The 21,456-nt window shown below is 43.5% G+C and overlaps 1 protein-coding gene across 1 annotated transcript in view; it reads left to right on the forward strand.

Annotated features, from left to right (window-relative positions):
- Positions 1-21,456, forward strand: part of EFCAB6 (EF-hand calcium binding domain 6) — a gene marked incomplete at its 5' end in the record, with an annotated part of 240,295 nt that overhangs the window by 58,491 nt on the left and 160,348 nt on the right. The window contains 2 exons of the mRNA XM_082254131.1: positions 4,249-4,385; positions 14,909-15,027. Coding sequence (XP_082110257.1) covers positions 4,249-4,385; positions 14,909-15,027 — 256 coding nt within the window. The remainder of the gene's footprint in view (positions 1-4,248; positions 4,386-14,908; positions 15,028-21,456) is intronic.

The raw sequence follows: 21,456 nt of genomic DNA on the forward strand, positions 1-21,456 counted from the left end.
AGAATAGGGAGGAAGGGGGGAGACGGGGGGACAAAACAGGGGGGGGGGGAAGAAGAAAGGAATGGGGGGAAAGGAGGAGGGTAGAAGGGGAGAAAGTGGGGGGGAGGAGGGGGGTCGCCGGGGGGGAGCAGGGTAACTACTGGTGGATACAAGCATCACGTAGATGCCGTTTAGGGCAATAAGAGAGTGCTATCAAAGTTCGGAGGGAGAAAGTGGTCTACCCATGGTTGCCATAGTTTGTCAAACTTTTCGACCCTGTCCAGCAGGACCGCTTCAATTTTCGCATGAATCATGGCATTAGTGATTCTGTGTTTCACTTCGGGAATAGGTAGATGGGGGGTTTTCCAAGCTTTAATTATTGTTTGTTTAGCCGCTGTCGTGACTTGTAGGAGCAATTTGTGCTGCCGCGTGGAAATGTCAGCTGATTTCATGTTCAAGAGGGCGAAACAGGGGTCAGGGTCGATGTGTGTGTCCATGAGGGTGGAGAGAATGCGAAAGATAGCCTTCCAAAATCGTTGGACCACGGGGCAGGACCACCAGATATGCATATGAGTGCCCGCATCCTGACAGCCTCGGAAACAGTCCTGAGAGTATGAGGGATGGAATTTAGCAATACGAGCTGGCACAAGGTACCAACGCATAAGCACCTTATAGTTGGTTTCGGAAGCCACAATATTTTGGGAGGCTGTCTTTGTCGTCTGCCAGATCTTGGACCAGTCTGCAGGCTCAAGTGTAATGCCCAAGTCCCGTTCCCATATGGACGCATATGCTGGGAGAGCTCGGGTTAAGGGTTCAGAAAGTTTAGAGTAAAGGAGGGATATTAGACCTCGGGTGTGTGGGTCATGGAGACAAACGTGTTCAAATGAGGTCAAGGTGGGTAAAGACGTGTCTGTACGCATGCAGTGGGATAAGAAGTGTTTAATTTGTAGGTAGTGGAAGATCTCAGAATTGGGGAGTTGGTGTGAGTCTTGGAGAGTCGGGAAGGATTTAAATGCATCGAAAACGATCAAGGAGTGGGCCCGGAGGAGGCCAGCTGCCGACCAATGTTGAAAAGAGGATGGGGATTCCCAAGCTGGGGGGAAGGACGGGTTGTGGAGGTAGGAGAGAAGCGGGTTATGGGGCGACTGAAGCTTGTACTTGAACTTTAGGGTGTGCCAAAGGTGCAGAGAATGGCGTAGAATGGGGTTGGTAATCGATCTGCGGTCAGAGGATTTTAACCACAGTAGGTTGGCCACCGATAAAGGATCACATTCGACCGCTTCAAGGGCCACCCATAGGGGAATTTCCTGAGTAGCATGCCATTTGGTCAGTTGGGCTAGTTGGGCTGCCTGGTAATATTTGGCGAAGTGGGGGAGGCCCAGCCCGCCCTGCAGTTTGTGGAGGTGAAGAATCTGTCTGTATACCCTGGGTCTAATTTTACCCCAGACGTAGGAGAAGGTCCGGCTTTGGAGCTGACGCAGGTAGTAGGAGGGGACATGTAAGGGCAGAACCCGAAACAGGTACAATATTTTGGGCAGCAAGGCCATTTTAACAACCGTGATGCGACCCATCCAAGCTAAGGGAAGTGAGGACCAAGTTTGCATAAGCTTAGTTAGGTGTTGTAGCATTGGAGGATAGTTAGCTGCATAGAGGTCAAGAGGGTCAGCCGTGAGCTTTACTCCTAGATAGGGAATGTGGTGAGTGGCCCAGGAGAAGGGGAGCACCGATTGTAGTTGTGTGAGGAGGGGCGCAGGCAGGGAAATATTGAGTGCTTTGGATTTGTGGGTGTTGACAACCAAGCCAGAGATATGGGCAAATTGTTGCAAAATAGCTAGGAGATTGGGAGCAGAGGTGAGTGGGGAGGTGAGGAATAGAAGGATGTCGTCTGCGAATAAGCATAATTTATGATGGTGACCACCTAGTTCAATTCCAATTCCTGGTAGGCAAGATGAATAGCCCTGCGTACGTTGTCTCCCGTTTGACGACAAGGGATGAAACCAGTCTGGTCTCTATGGATCAAGGAGCCTATGACGAGATTAAGACGGGCTGACAGTATTTTGGCCTTAATCTTTATGTCTATGTTTAGGAGGGAGATCGGGCGGTAGTTAGTCCAAGAGGAGTCGTCAGTTTGTGGTTTGGGTATCATGGAGATAGCTGTTTTCAATGAGTCGGGACTGAGAGAGTGGCCTGTAAGCAATGAGTTATAGGCTTTAGAAAGCATGGGGGTCAGGAGGTCAGAAAAGTGCTTGTAGTAAGAGGCTGTGAAGCCGTCGGGCCCGGGTCTCTTGTTGAGTTTGAGAGACTTGATGGCAATGCGGATTTCCAGGTCAGATATGGGTCTATCGAAATCTTCTCGTTGAGAGGCAGACAGTGAAGGCAAGGTGAGGTCAGAAAAGAAGTCGGTGATCTGGGAGTCAGGCGGAGGTGCTGGAGGGGAATAAAGTTTTGAGAGGTGTAAACGGAAGGTCTCCAGAATCTTAAGTGGGTTACTAGTGTAAGTCGTGGTGGATGTTTTTAGTCAGATCGGTTTCCGAACAACATTGGTGTTGCGGAGCGAGAGTGCTAAGAAGGTGTCGGGTTTATTAGCTTTAGTGTAGAACTGGTGTTGGGGACGCCTGAGCTGCTTTTTAGCGGATTCTGTGAGAAAAAGGTCCAGTTCCAGTGTTGCTTTGTCAAGGGCAATCTTAATGTAGTTCTATGTTTGCAGCCAAATTGGGATACCACCCACTTTATACAGTATTTGTTATACGTTCCCTTCACATAGTATAACCTATTAAAATATTTAAAAATGGCAGCTTACCCTTTTAGCTGCTCTTTTCTGGAAACTCCAGCACTGAAAAATCCTACTAGTTCTTTGTTTATGAGAAAGCTGGGGAGCTGTGTTAGCCATGATTAATTCTGTCTTTGCTGTGCAGATCTCATCTCATCAGTTGTAAACTAGATTTAAACATTTTCTGTCCTAACAAAGAGTTAAATGTTTACAAAGCTGGGTTTTTCCTTTGTATATTAAAGAGAGGGAGCTCACGCTGTCCCTAAACATTTTTATTGGGACAGATCATAGTGAACATGCTGAGAAAGGTTTGCAGTCCGCCATGACACCAAGAAACACCTAAGGCCCCTTTCACACGGGCGCACCGCCCGACGAAGTCTGTTCTGCTCAGCGGGGGATCGATCTGCCTATCCCCGCTGAGCAGGTGGATGAAAGCTCTGTGTGCAGAGACGGAGCTGTCAGATCCCCGCTGTCCTCTATGGGAGATCGGATGAGAACGGACCGCCTGTCCATTCTCATCCGATCCTATCCTCCAGACGGATGGAAAATAGGGTTTCCATCCGTCCGGATTTCACAGGCAGGATCGGATAGCAGCGGGTGTCAGCGGAGATATCAACCCCATAGGGATGCATGGAGCTGAATAACTGACAGGCGGATCGGATCGGATCGCTCGTGTGAAAGGGGCCAAAAAGTTAAAGACAAACTCTGGGATAAGAAAGCGTTGTCTTAATACAATGTCGTGTATTCTTCCCTGAATCTTGGTGTGCTGTGTGTATTTCTTCCAGATCTGTGCAGGGACTCAGTGTAAATCTTTACGTCTGTGCAGGAGCTTCTTGTAATAAAGACCGGTCATTGCTGTTCTCTCGCCTTGTGCAGGGTGACTGATCTTGTCTTTGCCCCTCTTGTAGTTTTCTACAAGCAGCCTGTAGTGGGTGGGGCTCAGTGACAGGACAAGGTCAATAGCCCAAGGCAAACATGCCAAACTGTGCCCCCTGAGATGTATGAGCATTATGTATCAGCAAAACCCCCCCAAAAAGAAAAAGTGAGCACTAATGCTCAGTTTTTCTTGCCAGTCTCTCCTTCCTTCCTTCCTTCCCCTCTTTTCCCATCCCTCCTCCCCCCACCCTCCTTTTATTGGCACCTCCATGGAGAAATGGGGAAGACTATGGGCCCTGTAGGTGTCTTAGAAAAGACAGCAGTTGCGGCAGAAGGAGCAAAAACAGTGACTATGAATTTTTCAGCTCTGGAGGAAAGCAATATTAATCCACTGTGAGGTCATGTATGATGATCCCCAAATGTACTCCACCAAGCTCATCTTAGATTTTGACACTGTAAAATATGCTGACATTATTATTTTGGAAGTCAGCAGTTCTGTTGACCCCCCCCCCCTTTCCCATTCTCTCCTTATGTTGTACAAAATTGCATTTTACATTTTCCCCATATTTCATAAGCTATGTGCTACTTAGTATTTATGACAAAGCCTTGTCTCCTTCTTCCAGATATCCAAGAATCTGAAGAACATTGTCAGGTCCTGTCGATTGTTTGATTATAACCAAAATGGTCAAATTCAAAAACACGAACTGCGGCGTGTCCTAGAAAACTACTGCTTCAAGATGAAGAATGTGGAGTATGAAAAGTAAGTGTATATATAAATGAATTCAAGTACCATCCTAAAGTGAAGCTGCAAGCATGATGTGAATAAATCACCATTGTGCTAAATAAATTAATGATTAAAATACTGTAAACCAGTAATGGAAAATGTGTGCTGCTCAGGCTACAATAGAAAGCAATCCTTTGTCCAGTCCACCACTGTGAGTGCAGGCCAGGGAAGGAGGTCGCCTCGGCTCCAAACAACTGTTGAGCAAAGGATGGATCCTATGAAGCCACACATCAATGCAGACCCACTGGTATTGAAATGAATGGCAGTCTCAGCCTGGCTCCTGTTTTTTTTACTTTACAACATTCACTTCGATATCTTAGCACTTATCTATGTTTATGAATTTATTATATAAAATAAGGGAGGAGGTAGAGAGGAGACATTGTAGGAAGTGGCAGCAGAGGAGGAGTGTCGGGCCCGGACTGTTGGTCTATGATTACGGTTCCCTGCTGGACGTGTCAGAGAGAGGCATCACGCCACCTACAGGATCCCGTTGGTGCTTCTATTATATATTGGATGCTTGTCTTTATCTTCCCTCCGGTAAGCGTTTAGCGTGCCCTTAGCATGCAGCACTGATTGTGGAGGAAGTCACAAGATTTGGTGAAGGATTCCTTTCTTGCACTTGGCACCCATTTTTGGACTATTCAATTTTTCTATATCTTTATGGACATTATTTACCATTAGATTGTTTCACTGCTATGATTTATTCTGGTATAATTTGAAGCACAGTTTACTGTCATCACAATTTTTTAAGTTTGATTTTAGTATCATTGTGTCAATTTAGCGCGTCTCTTCTTTTGCATTTATTCTTTGGTGTTTCCCACTACAGCTGCAGCTTTTCACATTTGTCATTTATTTTGTCACCATTTATATTGGTTTATTCACTTTTTCACGTTTGTGCTTAGCGCGGTTATTTTTTATACACATATAAAATACTGCATGTGGTCATTGTGTATACAAAGTGTATGATGTAAAAATCTCATAATCAAATTTGTCACTCATAGGGCTACCTAAAGCTGTACACCAGCCTTATTTTCTACCTTGCACCTCTCCTCTTCTGTACTGAGTCCCCGTTCACACTGGGGCGACCTGTGAGGCGACCTGGTCACCTCACAGGTCGCCGTAGGTCGCCTTCCATAGGGAAGCTGCGGACCCGTTCTAATAGGAGCGACACAAGTCGCTCCGACTTAGAAAAAGGGTCCGGAGCTTCTTTGGGGCGACCCGGAGCGACCGTCATAGACTTCAATGTTATGAAGTCCGTGCTGGCCGCTCCAAGGTCGCGGCACGCTGCTCGCACCGTGACCTCGGAGGTCGCCCCGGGAAGTCGGATCGCCCCAGTGTGAACGGGGCCTTAAACTCTGCACACTGTGAGCTTCTCATAACAAAATTATCAGAAGGTAAATAAATAACAAGGGAAAAGGGGGGGGGGGGTGTTATTTTAAGGCAATAGCATTCCCCAAACTGCTGACCATCCTGGACAGTTCTGACAGAGTAGGCCCAAACGTTTTTGCTACACATTCCTTTTGGCTTAATACTATTGGGTTGATTTACTAAAGGCAAATCCACTGTGCACTACAAGTGCATGTGGAAGTGCAGTCGATGTAGATCTGAGGGGAAGTTCTGCTAATTTCTGTCATCCAATCATGTGCAAGCAAAGTGCTGTTTTTTATTTTCCTTGCATTTCCCCCTCAGATCTACAGTGACTGCACTTGCAAGTGCACAGTGGATTTCCCTTTAGTAAATAAACCCTGATGATGAGCAGTTTTTCAATGTTTAGAAGGAATGTGCAGGAGGTAATAAGCGGTAGGCAAGCTTCATTACCTATAGAAAGTAAAGCAGCTTTGCCTGTCATTGCCTGACATTTGGCTGTGATCAGGGCTGGCCCTACCAAGGGTCCAGCTGGGTCCATTGGACCCAGGCAGCACTTAGAGAGGGGCAGCAAATTGACTCCCAAGATTTTTTTACCAGCAGTTTTTTGTGTCATCAGTTTGCGGCGCGTTAAGGGTGGAATTTACCCATCTCATACTGCCGCCCGTAATGCTAACTGATGAGTATGAGGAGACGGAGCATCTCCTCCGAGGAACTTCCTCACGTCATTGGGGTGTTCGCAATGACATCAGACATCTCACACAGGGCAGGTTGGATCTTTTAATGCAGTGGCTGTGGCAGACACAGGAGTGACAGGAGGACTCAGGACACACAGTGGGTGTTTGGTGGACCGGTCCGGTGGTGAGTTATGGAAGAAGGTAACAGGATATATAATATTTTCAAAATTTCATGTTTATATAAAATAATGGATGTAGGGGCCTTTTGGTGGGCGTCATTTTTTGGGGGGGGGGGGGGGTGAGGAGCAGCATTTTATTTTTGGACCCAGGCAGCACAATGTGATACTAGGGCCCTAGGTGCCTGTACTTCATACCTAATTATAATATTTTTTAATGACAATTTTTTTAATGACAATTTAAATGGTTTGTTTGAGTAGGGTGTAACATGTCCTCTTGGGCCTCATCAAAGCTGCAACCAGTGCACCTCCATACCTAAGCCCTAGTCCTGGGATTATTGAAGATTGTACACATTCTAGGATAAAAAATGATAACAGCAACATAATGACCAAAATTAGCCAGCTCATGTTTATTGGCATTACATGCTCAGTAATCAGGGTGGGTCATTAAGCACAGGAGTTTTCTTTCCCTAACAAGCATTGTTCATCATTAGCCAGCATTAAAAGGTCATGTGTTATTTTCTGTGGTAATGCATGATAATTGCACAATGAGTTTGGCCAATAAACTGTCGTGCAAACACATAATTTTGCTTTATTCATACTGGCAGCATCACACTCCTGACTCTATAAAGGGGATAATAAAATAGCAATAGATATAACTATTGTATCTATTCATGGTAGTTATGTTACAACCAGGAATGTCTCATCAGAAATTCCTAAAAGTGGCATGTCCCATGTACAGTATCTCACAAAAGTGAGTATACCCCTGACATTTTTGTAAACATTTTATTATATCTTTTCATGTGACAACACTGAAGAAATGACACTTTGCTACAATGTAAAGTAGTGAGTGTACAGCTTGTATAACAGTGTAAATTTGCTGTAAACCACTGGCAACAAAGTGAGTACACCCCTAAGTGTCCAAATTGGGCCCACAGTGTCAATATTTTGTGTGGCCATCATTATTTTCCAGCACTGCCTTAACCCTCTTGGGCATGGAGTTCACCAAAGCCTCACAGGTTGCCACTGGAGTCCTCTTCCACTCCTCCATGATGACATCACGGAGCTGGTGGATGTTAGAGACTTTGCGTTTCTCCACCTTCCGTTAGGGATGCCCCACAGATGCTCAATAGAGTTTAGGTCTGGAGACATGCTTGGCCAGTCCATCACCTTTACCCTCAGCTTCTTTAGCAAGGCAGTGGTCGTCTTGGAGGTGTGTTTGGGATCGTTATCATGTTGGAATACTGCCCTGTGGCCCAGTCTCTAAAGGGAGGGTATCATGCTCTGCTTCAGTATGTCACAGTACACGTTGGCATTCATGGTTCCCTCAATGAACTGTAGCTCCCCAGTGCCGGCAGCACTCATGCAGCCCCAGCCCATGACACTCCTACCACTATGCTTGACTGTAGGCAAGACACACTTGTCTTTGTACTCCTCACCTGGTTGCTGCCACACGCTTGACACCATCTGAACCAAATAAGTTTATCTTGGTCTCATCAGACCACAGGACATGGTTCCAGTAATCCACATCCTTAGTCTGCTTGTCTTCAGCAAACTGTTTGTGGGCTTTCTTGTGCATCATCTTTAGGAGAGGCTTCCTTCTGAGACGACAGCCATGCAGACCAATTTGATGCAGCGTGCGGAGTATGGTCTGAGCACTGACAGGCCACCCCCCACCCCTTCAACCTCTGCAGTAATGCTGGCAGCACTCCTACATCTCGTTTTCCAAAGATAACCTCTGGATATGACGCTGAGCACGTGCACTCAACTTCTTTGGTCAACCATGGCCAGGCCTGTTCTGAGTGGAACCTGTCCTGTTAAACAGCTGAATGGTCTTGGCCACTGTGTTGCAGCTCAGTTTTAGGGTCTTGGCAATCTTCTTATGGCCTAGGCCATCTTAATGTAGAGCAACAATTCTTTTTTTCAGATCCTCAGAGAGTTCCATGAAGTGCCATGTTGAACTTCCAATGACCAGTATGAGAGAGTGAGAGCGATAACACCAAATTTAACACACCTGCTCCCCATTCACACCTGACACCTTGTAACACTAATGAGTCAAACGACACCGGGGGAGGGAAAATAGCTATTTGGGCCTAATTTGGACTTTTTCGCTTAGGGGTGTAGTCACTTTTGTTGCCAGTGGTTTAAACATTAATGGCTGTATGTTGAGTTATTTTGAGGGGACAGCAAATTCACACTGCTATACAAGCTGTACACTCACTACTTTACATTGTTGCAAAGTGTAATTTCTTCAGTGTTGTCACATGAAAAGATATAATAAAATATTTACAATAATGTGAGGGGTGTACTTACTTTTGTGAGATACTGTATATACAGAATGTATTTACAAACTACTTATACTGCCTCATGCACACTGGTTTATTGCAAACGCTGTTTCTCCTGACAGGAAAAATCAGTGTTAAAAATGCACCTAGGCCGCAGTTTTCAAACTCGTTTAGACACCTTCAGGCATGTTTTGGGTGTTTTTTTTTTTTTTCTTTTATTTAGATTTTTATTGGGAACAACAAAAAATGGACATTTATATAGTGCAAAGATACTACGCAATAACATGAACAACAAAGAGTAAATTTAAAAAGAGTTTCTCTCTGCAAAGTTCCACTTTAAGAACTTGTTCTCTGCTCCTCTTAAACAATTGGCATATTTGAGAAGCAGAGGGGGAGTGGGTACCCGGTTTAGACAGATACCCATTTCCTACTTCCGTTCTGAGGGCCACGGCGCTCAGCAATGAAAGTTCTCCTTCCTCTCTCCCCCTGCAGTCTTCTGGGACACTGACAGGTCCCAGAAGACTGCATCCACCGCTCACGATGCGCAAGCTGTTACAGCCAGGTGCCCATAGTGAAGATGTCGAAGACAGCAGGTGAAACTGCCTGGGGTGAGCTCACCGCTGGATCCTGGGACAGATGAGTTGCTGTTTTTTTTAAAAATCAGCAGCTACACTTTTTGTAGCTGCTGACTTTTATTTTTACCACAGGTGACTGGAACTCCTCTTTAAGCAATCGTGCAGAAATGAAGAATGACCGATCCAAGCGCCATTGGGCTGTTAGACGATCAGTTAGCAGAGCAATGCCTGAAATTGCAATGTGCTCATTTTCCAAAAAGGCCCCTCAACTGGGGACCATGGAGCAAGAAAAAGCAATTCAGTCATCCATTGGACAAAAAAATGGAAACTGCTCTTGTGTGTAGAAAAAGAGACAATTCCAGTTTGGGTGTTTATTTCAATGGCCAGACTTGTAATTCATTCTGACCATTGAAATGAATAAACACTCAAGCACACCTAGCGCTTAGGTGCGTTTGGATGCATTTGAAAATTTTTATGCCCAAAAGCTCCTTTCCTGAACGCGGTTCTTCTGCGTTCAGGAAAAGAGCTTTGGCTGCCTCTAAACTCTGCTGCTCCTAAACACCTCTAGAGCCTATGGGGTTGATTTACTAAAGGCAAATTGACTGTGCACTTTGCAGAGTGCAGTTGCTCCAGAGCTTAGTAAATGAGCAGAAGCTCTGCTGACTTTCATCATCCAATCATGTGCAAGATTTTATTTCCCTTGCATGTGATTGGGTATTCTTTGCAAAGTGAAGCTTTACCTCATTTACTAAGCTTTGGAGCAATTGCACTTTGAAAAGTGCACAGTCTAGTTGCCTTTAATAAATGAACCCCAGTACATAGAGAGAGAACTAAAACTAGAGTGTGCAAAATCTGCTGCAGCTCAGCATAGAAATCAATCAGCTTCCATGTTTTATTGTGAAAGATTAAGGCCCCCTTCACACAGGCTTTCCGATTCGATCCGCCTGTCAGTTTTTCAGGCGGACCAGATCGGATGCTCCATGCAGCCTATGGAGCGACGGATGTCAGCGGAGACATCTCCGCTGACACCCGCTGGTATCCGATCCGATCCTGTCCATGAAATCCGGACGTATGGGAACCCTTTTTTCCATCCGTCTGGAGGATCGGATCGGCTGAGAACGGACAGGCGGAGAGCGGGGATCTGACAGTTCTGTCGCTGCACAGCGGAGACGGAGCTGTCATCCACCTGCTCAGAAGGGATCGGCGGATCGATCCCCCGCTGAGCAGAGCTGCCTGTGTGAAAGGAGCCTAACTGTATAAGCTAGAAGCGGATTGGCTACAATGCACATCTGCACCAGATTCTGAGTGTTCAACTTTTAGTAAATCTCCCCCAATGGCTTTTTTTTTTTTGAGGAGAGTTCAGGGGCTTAGGCAAAGACATCCAAAGTCCCAAAAACATCAGTTAAGGAGCAGCAATACGCTTGAAACCTAAAAGTAAGGTTTTTAAAACAACAATGTATTGGGTTAATTTTATTTATTTTTTAGTCTGCAGCTTTAATTAAAATAATACTGTTATCCTTGTTTAAGCACTTCCTGTTATCCTGTTATAGGGTGATACCTGTCTCCCAACTTTACTCCGGCATGGTCACCATATTGCACACTCTCTCAATAGAGACTGCAAGCAGCCATGTTGGTGCACACTGCACAGACATTGTCCTCTACTGTCACCATCAGGAAACCTACTCTGGCAAACTCCATGCAGCCATCAATGGAGTCTTTGTAGACAGGAAGTATCCAACCCCTTTCAAAGCTCACAGGCCAGCCTGTATCCTCCTCAATTTCCTGCAGCCAGCTGGGTGCCAGGGCCCTGGAGTCCACCCTTGCTTCACTGTACTCCACCATCCAAATCATGGGCTGCACACTAAAGGCGTTCAGCTCCAGCCAAGGTTTATTGCAATGACAGCACACCCAAAGCCATGCCCACAACATGTTTTACCCACAGCAAGCCTAATCCTGCCTAAGTACCTCTGTGGGTGAGATATATTGTGGGCATGGCCTTGACTGCGAGTGAGTGCTGAGCTATCATTGCAATACATCTTGACTGGAATTTTAACGTCTCTGGTGTGCAGCCTGTTTTTTGGATGGTAGACAGAAAGTAGGTGCAAGGAGAAAGTAGTGCTAATTTGCAATAAATGATGAAAACGGTATTTAAAAAAAGTTTGCTTTATTATTTTATGCTAAACAAAACAATTTTATCTACTTTTGTAAACTACTTATCTATATATAATGGAGATGAAGAGAGGAAGACATGTTTGAAATCAGGCCTGGTTGATTTACTCTAGATATAGTGAAGTGAGAGTTAAGCTGGCCATACACCCCTTTACGAGAGAAATCCATTGTTTACCCCATCCATGTTAGACAGTGTGAATAGGCGAATCTCCTGATGCCGGCTATTACAAGACTGCAGCTGATTGGTTGCACTCCAACTTTTTTTTTCCGCCAAACTCCTTTCTTATTTGAAATGTGTTGACCGGTTTGGTGCCACCCATGACTTCACTGGAATCAGGTGAAATTTCATCTGTGTACGGCCAGCTTTAGAGAATAAGTCTAGCCACCTTATGCCAAAAAGTGTGGTATTGGCAGGATTACCAGGCGAAAAATAATAATAAAAAAAAACAAAGCCTAAAAAAATAAATGCAGTTACTACATCTAAGGTCCAGTAAGCCCTATTTTTTTGGGGTGGGGTTTGCATGTGCTTTAACAGCTATTGAGATAAGATATCAGTTACACAGGGAGTAATTTCAGTGATTCGCCAAACTCATAGACTTGCACTGGGAGAAGGAGCAGTAAAGCACAACAAGTGTATTGTACTTCAAAGCAGGAACCAGAGCCTTTCTTATATAATCAGCAACTATGGTTGCCCCCATTTACTTATAAAATTTACTTTTTTTTTTTTAAATACCACACATTTATAAAATTAGTTACATCATGCTGATCTCTAATATGTTCAGTATGTGTAAAAAATATTGAAAATATTATATAATCCCTTCTAGATGACCACAATCACATGTATATCTGAACAGCAAAAAGATGATAGCTTTCTTTTAAATACGACAATACTGTGTAATGGGTGATGTCCTGTCAATAATGGAACATGACCTCTTCCCTCCTACTGAATAAAACTATATAAGTTAATTCAATAATAAAAGATTCTGAAGTCTGTCTTAAAGCTCCCCATTCTCCAGCCCAAAATCCCGCTGGCATAATGAAATTAGGAAGGCAATAACCCGGCGCAGTGTTTTATTTCACAGTAAACCCAGCGTTTTTCACTACGATCAGAAAAACAGCTTAGATCCTTAAATTGAATTTGTATCCATTCCAGAATCACATAAGCAGTAAATTATAAAACGGCTGCACGGTTTTCAATTAAACTGCTAAGACACAAGGAAAAGGATTTAAAAGGAGAGACCAGGAGTGCTGGGTGAGTGAAGCTGGGGGGGTGACAATTCACTGCATCGCAGCTGTCCTCCCTTGAGCAGTAGGGCTGTAGAACAAGCTGGTGCATTCGACGAGCAGCACAAATAAAAAGAGCAGCGAAAAGTATCAGCGCCGTAACTTTTCATGACTGTAATAAAAATATGTTCGCATACAAGGCAATAAAGAAAATATATGATAAAACCACTGAAATAGAAATGTAAAAAGGAAAGGGATGTGTTCATCAAAAATAAGAATAAAAGAAAAAACTTTAAAGTGTAACTGTGGCCAGGCTATGGACATTCAAATATGTACATGTTATAACAGACAGTAAATGAGCTTTAAAACAAGCCCTCATTACCTCTGTAGCTAATGCATTGTAGGGCAATTCATCCTCAAATTTCAGTAGTTCTGGAGTCATCCAAGTCAGCTCTCTCCAATCCCACTGTTCTCCCCTCCCAGATCTCCTACTTTGTGTTTACATTACAGGTTGTAAAGCTGGACATACATTATACAATTTTCTTTAGATTTACCTTTAACTATGTAGTGCAAGGTCCTGCCATATTGTGTACAAATTGTAAGTGTTTAGGTTTGATTTCATATTATGTGGTTTTGGTAAATCTAAAGGAAAATTGTAGAAGAGAATTGTATAATTGATGGCCAATTTTAGTCATTGCTGGGAGGGGGGAGCAGGATTACCTGTCCTGCTGGATCACTAATGGGGGGTGGGAGCAGCGTGAACTGCGCTTTTGAGTCACTACTTCAATGGGTAAGAAGGGGGAGCTGAACTGCTGTGTCACTGCTGAGTGGGGAGAACTGAGATGGTTGTGCTAGAAGAGGAGCGCAGGGGGAGCTGAGCTGCTGAGTCACTGCTGGTAGGGAAGAGGAAGGAGAGCTGAGCCACTGCTGTTGAGGGGTATAGAGGAACCTGAGATGCTGAGTCATTGCTTGGAGCAGGGTGAACTGAGTTGCAGAGTCACTGCTGAAGAGGAGAGCAGGGGCAGCTATTCTGCTGAAGCTCTGCTGAGAGCAAGGAGGAGCGGGAGATGAGCTAGAGAAAGGAGCAGGGGAAGGTGTTCTGAGAAGTCACTACTGGTGAGGGGAACAGTGGGTCCTGAGCTGCATCTGCATTTAACAGCACATGCTTGCAGTGGCATGATCAGGGAGAAACACCCTACTCGCACATAGGTGTTTACCCAAGTATTGTATGTAAAGCCACTCACAAATAAACAACTGCATGTTAAAGAAAAGCTTTGGCCAGATGTAGAGAAAGGTTAGAACATTTGACAGGGTTTTATTGCCTTTTAATTTCCCCTTTAAAATGAGATTTCACTGATATAGAAGAAGATAAATCTCCCTATTGAGCACACATAGAAAACTAACTAAAAATATCCAAAAATCGATCCAAAATTGAATAAAAAAGTTTGCCTGATGTTCCATTTTCAGGGAGTAATATCTTGCTGCTTGCAAAAAGGAAACAATGGAGTGTATGTTCAATGAGCACAGATTGTAAGTTACTAATAATTCGATTTATTTGAAAACTATCTTTGATGACTTCAGCACTTAGTCCAATTCACACTATTGCCTAGTTGAAATCCATTCCTGTGGCTACAAAACACAATTCATTTCTAACAATTCAGTTTCATGATGTTAGATGGTTTCTGAATGGTAGCAATGAGTTAACAAACTCTGCACATTTTTTTTACTGCTCGTTCTATTGTCTAACAGGTGCTTGAAAATGAGATTTTTATTTGAAGTACCATCTATTAATGGCACATCTTCATGATGCATTAATTTGTTTATCTATTTATTTATATGGTGCTGACCAATTCTTTAACACATTGGAGAAGATAGCATCCCTCACCTTATCCTACAGTCTGTACTGCATGAAAAATACTCACACTAGGACCAGTTTAGAGAGAAACCAAATAACCTTCCAGGATGTTTCTGGATTCTGGGTGGACATTTAGGTTCTAAACTGAATGTTTTTCAAATGTTTTTCTTCAGGCTTTGGAACCGATATTGTATAGGGAAAAAACATACTTTGGACTACAAAGAATTGCTACGAAATTTGGGGATTAACGTAGAGCAGCAAAGCAAGCCAATACAAGAAAATGTCGCCCAAGGTAAGGAAGCTGGTGCTCCTGGAAAGGTACCAGGCCTTTTTTCTTTAAAGTGTAATTCTCTTGACAACTATTTATGTTATTTTCCTATTTTAATGCGATCATTTGAGTATTTATTACACACTTTGGCACCCATATAGTAAACTGTGGTGGGCCATTGCTATATTGGGCTCATAATATATATAGACACATGAATATAGCATGCTGTGACACTTCCTTCCCATTGTTCTGCCACATGGCTCCAAGGCAGCATCTCTGAACTGGTATGGTGTGAAACCAAACTCCTTACAAGTGTGTGATGTAGATTTTTTTGGACGTGTTAGAATCGGGGTAATCTTACTAAGCTCCATCTATTAAACCAAAGTAACAAATACTTACCCCACCATTAGCCACAACTGAGAAAAGCATATGAACGGCTGTTCCAGGAAGTAGGTTGTCCTGGGAATTTACCTAAAACACAAATGAACCTTTCCTTATATGATGATCTTATTTGTTGGTACAACACACTGGAATTTTTCTTGTGCAATTACAGTCCTGTAGAAGGATCTTATGAAGACACATTCTACAATGTTCTTCTGATATGATCACAATTGGAAGAATGATTAATTTGCACTTTAATGTGTTTGGACACTGTACAAAGTTACCCAGAGAGACCAATTAAATTCTGCAGTAAAAAAATTCCCAATGCTGGCTTGAAAATGAAAGATTTCAGTTACATATAGGGAAAAAACAAGTCTTGTTTTAGGCATGTTGATAAAATGAGGCATAGTGGAAGTCATAGGTGGCCATAGATGAGCAGATATTTACCAGTTTTAACATGACGAGGATAAGCATGGGATTTGTTCTAGTCTTTATTAAACAATGACATTGGTGCAAGTATGGTACTCCTAAACCTTTGGAAGAGTAAATAATTAGGACCCTAATGCAGGGAGATATTGCTACAGGTTGTAAATAGTCCCTCTACATTGAAAACAACTCCCCAAATCTCTTTGCACATGCATAAGGGCCTTTGATAAGGCTATACAGGTAGTGCTCAAAATCAGAAACATTACAGGTTTGTGGGTATTCCTCCAAATGGTTGAGTTCAGATGTGTCTAGTAAAGGCTGTTTTAACACTCAAAGACATTTTAGACAATCATGCTCTTCCAACCTTGTGACATCAGTTTGGGGAAGGCCCCTTTCTGTTTCTGCATGACTGTGCCCTGTGTACAAAGCCAGCTCCATAAAGACTTGATTTGATGAGTTTAATGAGAAGAAGCTCAACTGGCCTCCACAGAGGTCTGACCTCAACCCTACTGAACACCTTTGGTATGAACTGAAAGCCAGGTCTTCTCATTCAACATCAGTACCTGAGCTTACAAATTACAGTAAAACCTTGGATTGAGAGCATAATTCATTCCGAAAACATGCTCGTAATCCGAAGCACTCTTCTATCAAAGCAAATTTCCCCACAAGAAATAATGGAAACTCAGATGATTTGTTCCACAACCATTTATTCATAAAAAAAAGTTTATGGTCCATATAAAAAGATTATAGCAATGTGATAGGTTGTATAACCATAAAATGTCCATTCACAAATGGCAAAGGCACCTTAAAGTGTAGCAATATGGTTACATTTAATGAAGGTTCAACATTTAGCAACTGATATGGTTGATTATTAACCTTCTTAGCGGTATTCCCGAGCGTGGCTCGGGGTTACATTTCAGAGCCAAAAGCGGTAACCCCGAGCCCCACTCGGGGTACCGCCAGAAGCATCGCTGGATCCTGTAAAAGAGGTTACTTACCTTGTCACCGGGATCCAGCGATGTATGCGAGCGGTATGCGGCGGCAGATCTTCCTCCCGATCGTCTCCGTGCCCCGGCTTCCGTCTCCTGCGACGTGACGTTCACAGGGGGGTGGAACCGGCGGCAAATTCAAATAGTGAAACACAGCAATCACACTGATACCATTCAAAATAAAATAAATTCACATTACATTGCCCCCCAGTGCCCTTTCCTGCAGTTTTACTGTACTTTTTATGTATATATATATATATATATATATATATATATATATATATATATATATAATATATATATAATTATATATATATATATGTATACATACATACATACGTTAACTTATTTATAGTTTTTTATTATATTAAAATTTATGATTTTGGGTTTCAAACTTTATCATACCCAAGATGTTATAAAGAAGAACGCACAGTAAAAAAAAAAATATGTAAATAGTTGGTTTGCTCATTCTCAAGAATTACATGCAAAATAATGGTACCGCTTTCAGCACCTAAAATCCGAAAGAATCATACCGCTAGGGAGGTTAAAAGAGGCACATCTAAGTATGCAGGCACCTGGGGTAAAGCTGTCCACATCGTGTCCTGTGCACCGCCGGCTCTCACCTTCATCAGTCTGCAGTTGTGACCGGTAAGACTACCCTGCAGTAGAGCGATCTGAAACCAAGCCTTGAAGCGTTCATGGAGCCCAGTGTGGAAGAGATGACGTTGATGGCGGCACGGAGGATGGTCTATGTGGACAGATTTTCCCCAGATGCCTGCGTACTTAGATGTACCTGTTTAATCATCAACCATGTGATTTGGTAAATGTTGTACCTTTATTAAATGTAACCATATTGCTACACTTAGAGGCGCCTCTCTTCTCTTTTATACTCAGTTGTGACGTGACGCTACTTGTATTTCAAGACATCGCTTGTTTATCATGTCAAAATGTATAAAAAAAATTAGCTTGTCTTGCAAAATGCTATCAATCCAAGTTACTCTCAATCCAAGGTTTAACTGTATTTTTTTTAGTTGAATGGCACAAATTCCCACAGTCTCTCGTGGAAAGCATTCCAAGAATAGGCAAGATTATTTTTTTCCACAGAGGGGTCTTCTTAAAATAGGAAAAAATTGCTTTGCCACAAAGGAGGGACAACTCCATATTAATGGCCATGGCTCATCCAGGTGTGATAGTTGGGTGTCCACTATGATTTGGCGATATACTCAAAGCTCTTGTTTTTATTAGGGTTATGGCCAACTTTACCCTGATCAGCCAATTCATTCAGGGTAACACTTGATTTCTTTAAGGTTTCAACAAGCCCATTCATGATCCAAAATAAAATGGATAAAGTGGTTGCAACATTACCCTCCAACATCTGCAACCTCAGTATGGACAAATACAGAAACAAAAGTGGAGTGTTGCCCCTAGCAACCAATCAGGTCTTTACGAGGAATTGGATTGCTTTATAAAGAGCCTTATTTTGCTTCAGCGGTTGCTTTTCAGCCCCAGCGTCCTTTCATTAGAATTATTTTGGAGTTTCTGATTTTTCTTTCTCCAGTTCTCATTTGTATATTTGTTTTCTGACACTTCCTTGATAGTGATATACTGCTAAGTAAACAACAAAGTCTTCAACCATCAGGAAGAACGTTTTCAGAAGATCTTGTAATTAATTTCAAGCGTTTATTAGCACAGGGAGCGGCATATCTTGTTGCTCTTTTCTAGTGAATAATGATAGTGTTCAGACACTGAGCTCTTTACACAGTAAACATGTGTGAAAGACTTAAATCTTTAAAGCAGAAACATTGGAACATACTTGATGGACACATGTCCCATATAACAACATCGGTCTGCCCAGCGGCTATGCAAATACAGACTTTCTGGAAGGTCAGCCCCCCATCCTCACGTGACAAACTTCTGGTTTGCTGATTGGTGATTCCAGCATAGGGCATTGTTGGACAGGGGTCCATATTAACCACTTAAGCCCCGGAAAATTTTACACCCTTCCAGACCAGGGCCTATTTTGCGATTCGGCACTGCGTAACTTTAATGGACAATTGCATTGTCGTGTGACGCTGTACCCAAATGAAATTGACGTCCTTTTTTTCCCACAAACAGAGCTTTCTTTTGGTGGTATTTGATCACCTGTGCGATTTTTTGATCATGCGCTAGAAAAAAAAAAAAGAGTGACAATTTTGCAAAATTAACAATATTTTTCACATTTTTTTATATGAAATTCCCCCCAAAAAATGTAAAAATCTAAATTTTTTAACATTTTAGGCCAATTTGTTTTCTGCTACATATGTTTGGTAAAAAAAATCGCAAAAAGCGTATTTTGATTGGTTTGCGCAAAAGTTATTGCGTTTACTAAACTTTGTTTACATTAGCCACCTGCCTTTCTCCCGGTGTAACCGACGATCGCGAGTGACCAGCGGACATCGGGTCCGCCGCTCACTCGCGCGGGGGGTCCGTGAGCGAGCTGGAGCGCGCTTCCAGAGGCACGCGCTCGCTCCCTAGAGCCTCACAGGCTAGCAACGTAGAACTATGTCACTTTGCCTATGAGGGGTTGACTGCCGACGTAAAACGTCGTTAGGCAGTCGGCAAGTGGTTTAATGGGAATTCCAGGTAATCAATACAAAAGGGTCAAACTTACAGTTTTAAAATGTATACATTTTCTAGGTAAGTGGAGATAGAGGATGAAATACACAGCAGGAAGCCATTTACCGTTGCCTTTTTGACGGGTGCTGTCCCCACCCCCCACCATGAACCCTTCTAGACCTGTGAAATTAAATCAAAGCACACCAGATTGAGTCATCTCTGTTGGGTGAGGGATGCTACAGTGATGGTGAGGTATTTGTTTTGTTTTCTTGGAATAAGGACAGAAGAGATGCTGCTCTGTGTGAACTGCCAACCACTCACATGCAGGAAAGATGCAAACAGTTGAGGGGAGCAGTGAGGATATATACTGAACAAAATTATAAACGCAACACTTGTTTTTGCCCCCATTTTTCATGAGCTGAACTCAAATATCTAAGAAAACTGGGATTCATCCATGAAGGGAACACCTCTCCAAAGTGGCAGATGCCATTGAATGTGAGCATTTGCACTCTCAAGTCAGTTACGACGATGAACTGCAGTCAGGTGGAGAACCCAATGAGGACGACGAGCATGCAGATGAGCTTCCCTGAGACGGTTTCTGATAGTTTGTGCAGAAATTCTTTGGTTATGCAAACCGATTGTTGCAGCAGCTGTCAGGGTGGCTGGTCTCAGACGATCTTGGAGGTGAAGATGCTGGAAGTGGAAGTCCTGGGCTGGTGTGGTTACACGTGGTCTGCGGTTGTGAGGCCGGTTGGATGTACTGCTAAATTCTCTGAAATGCCTTTGGGGACAGCTTATGGTAGATAAATTAACATTTAATTCACGGGCAACAGCTCTGGTGGACATTCCTGCAGTCCGCATGCCAATTGCACGCTCCCTCAAAACTTGCGACATCTGTGGCATTGTGCTGTATGATAAAACTGCACATTTTAGAGTGGCCTTTTATTGTGGCCAGCCTAAGGCACACCTGTGCAATAATCATGCTGTCTAATCAGCAGGGCATTTTTTCAGCTGGAACTTGGTGGAACTCAGTTCCACCACCTCTGGCTCAGGCCCTCTCCTCCCTGCTCACCACTATCACATGTAAACACAGAAGTCTGGCTCCTGTGTTTACAAGGTGAAAGCTTGTCCCCCAAAGACTCCCTCAGATCTGATCTCCGGAGTGGCTCCCACTGAGTGCAGGATGGGGGACAAGGGAGATGCAGGTGCCCGGGGTGCAGAGCAGATGCCAACACCCCCACTGGATGATCTCCCTGCAAGTAAGAGAGGCGGAGCCACCTACAGTGTGCAGGGAGGTACTAGAGCCGACTGGGTGCTTCAGCTTAATACAGTAATAAAAGTAAGAAGTGCGGAAGATGGTGGAGCATTTATGGAGGTGGGAAGAAGATGGGAGTAGCGTAGGGGGGCGGGGGTGTTGCATGCAGAGGTCAGAGCTGAAGAAGGGTAAGATGTGGAAGGGGGATGCAGAGGTAAGCAGCTGTGGAAGAACTCTGCACTCTGTGTGTAGCCCACCCCTGAACTTTGTAATCTGTATGCAGTGCACCCCTGAACTCTGCACTATTATACGCATTGCACCCCAAAACTCTCTACTCTGTGTGTAGCCCCCCCCCCCCCAATCCCCCGAACTCTGCGCTCTGTACGAAATGCACTCCTGGTATTTAATGTCTCTTTAAGACCCTCCCTCTTTTCATGAAAATTGACCACTCCCACTATTTGATGTGTGTGTGTGTGTGTGTGTGTGGGGGGGGGCAGTTTAGGGGGTCATGGTTGAGTTCCTGTACCTATTTTCTGAGAAAAAAAAACCCTGCTAATCAGTATCTTGATGTTCCACACCTGTGAGGTGCATGGATTATCTCGGCAAAAGAGAAGTGCTCACTAACACAGATTTAGGCAAATTTGTATAACAATATTTGAGAGAAATAGGCCTTTTGTGTACATAGAAAAAGTCTTAGATCTTTGAGTTCAGCTCATGAAAAATGGGGGCAAAAACAAAAGTGTTGCGTTTATAATTTTGTTTAGTGTAGTATTATACAATTACCCTTTAAGTGTGCAATCTTACATT

Source organism: Pelophylax lessonae (assembly GCF_965119305.1).
Source record: "Pelophylax lessonae genome assembly, chromosome: 4".
NCBI lineage: Eukaryota > Metazoa > Chordata > Amphibia > Anura > Ranidae > Pelophylax > Pelophylax lessonae.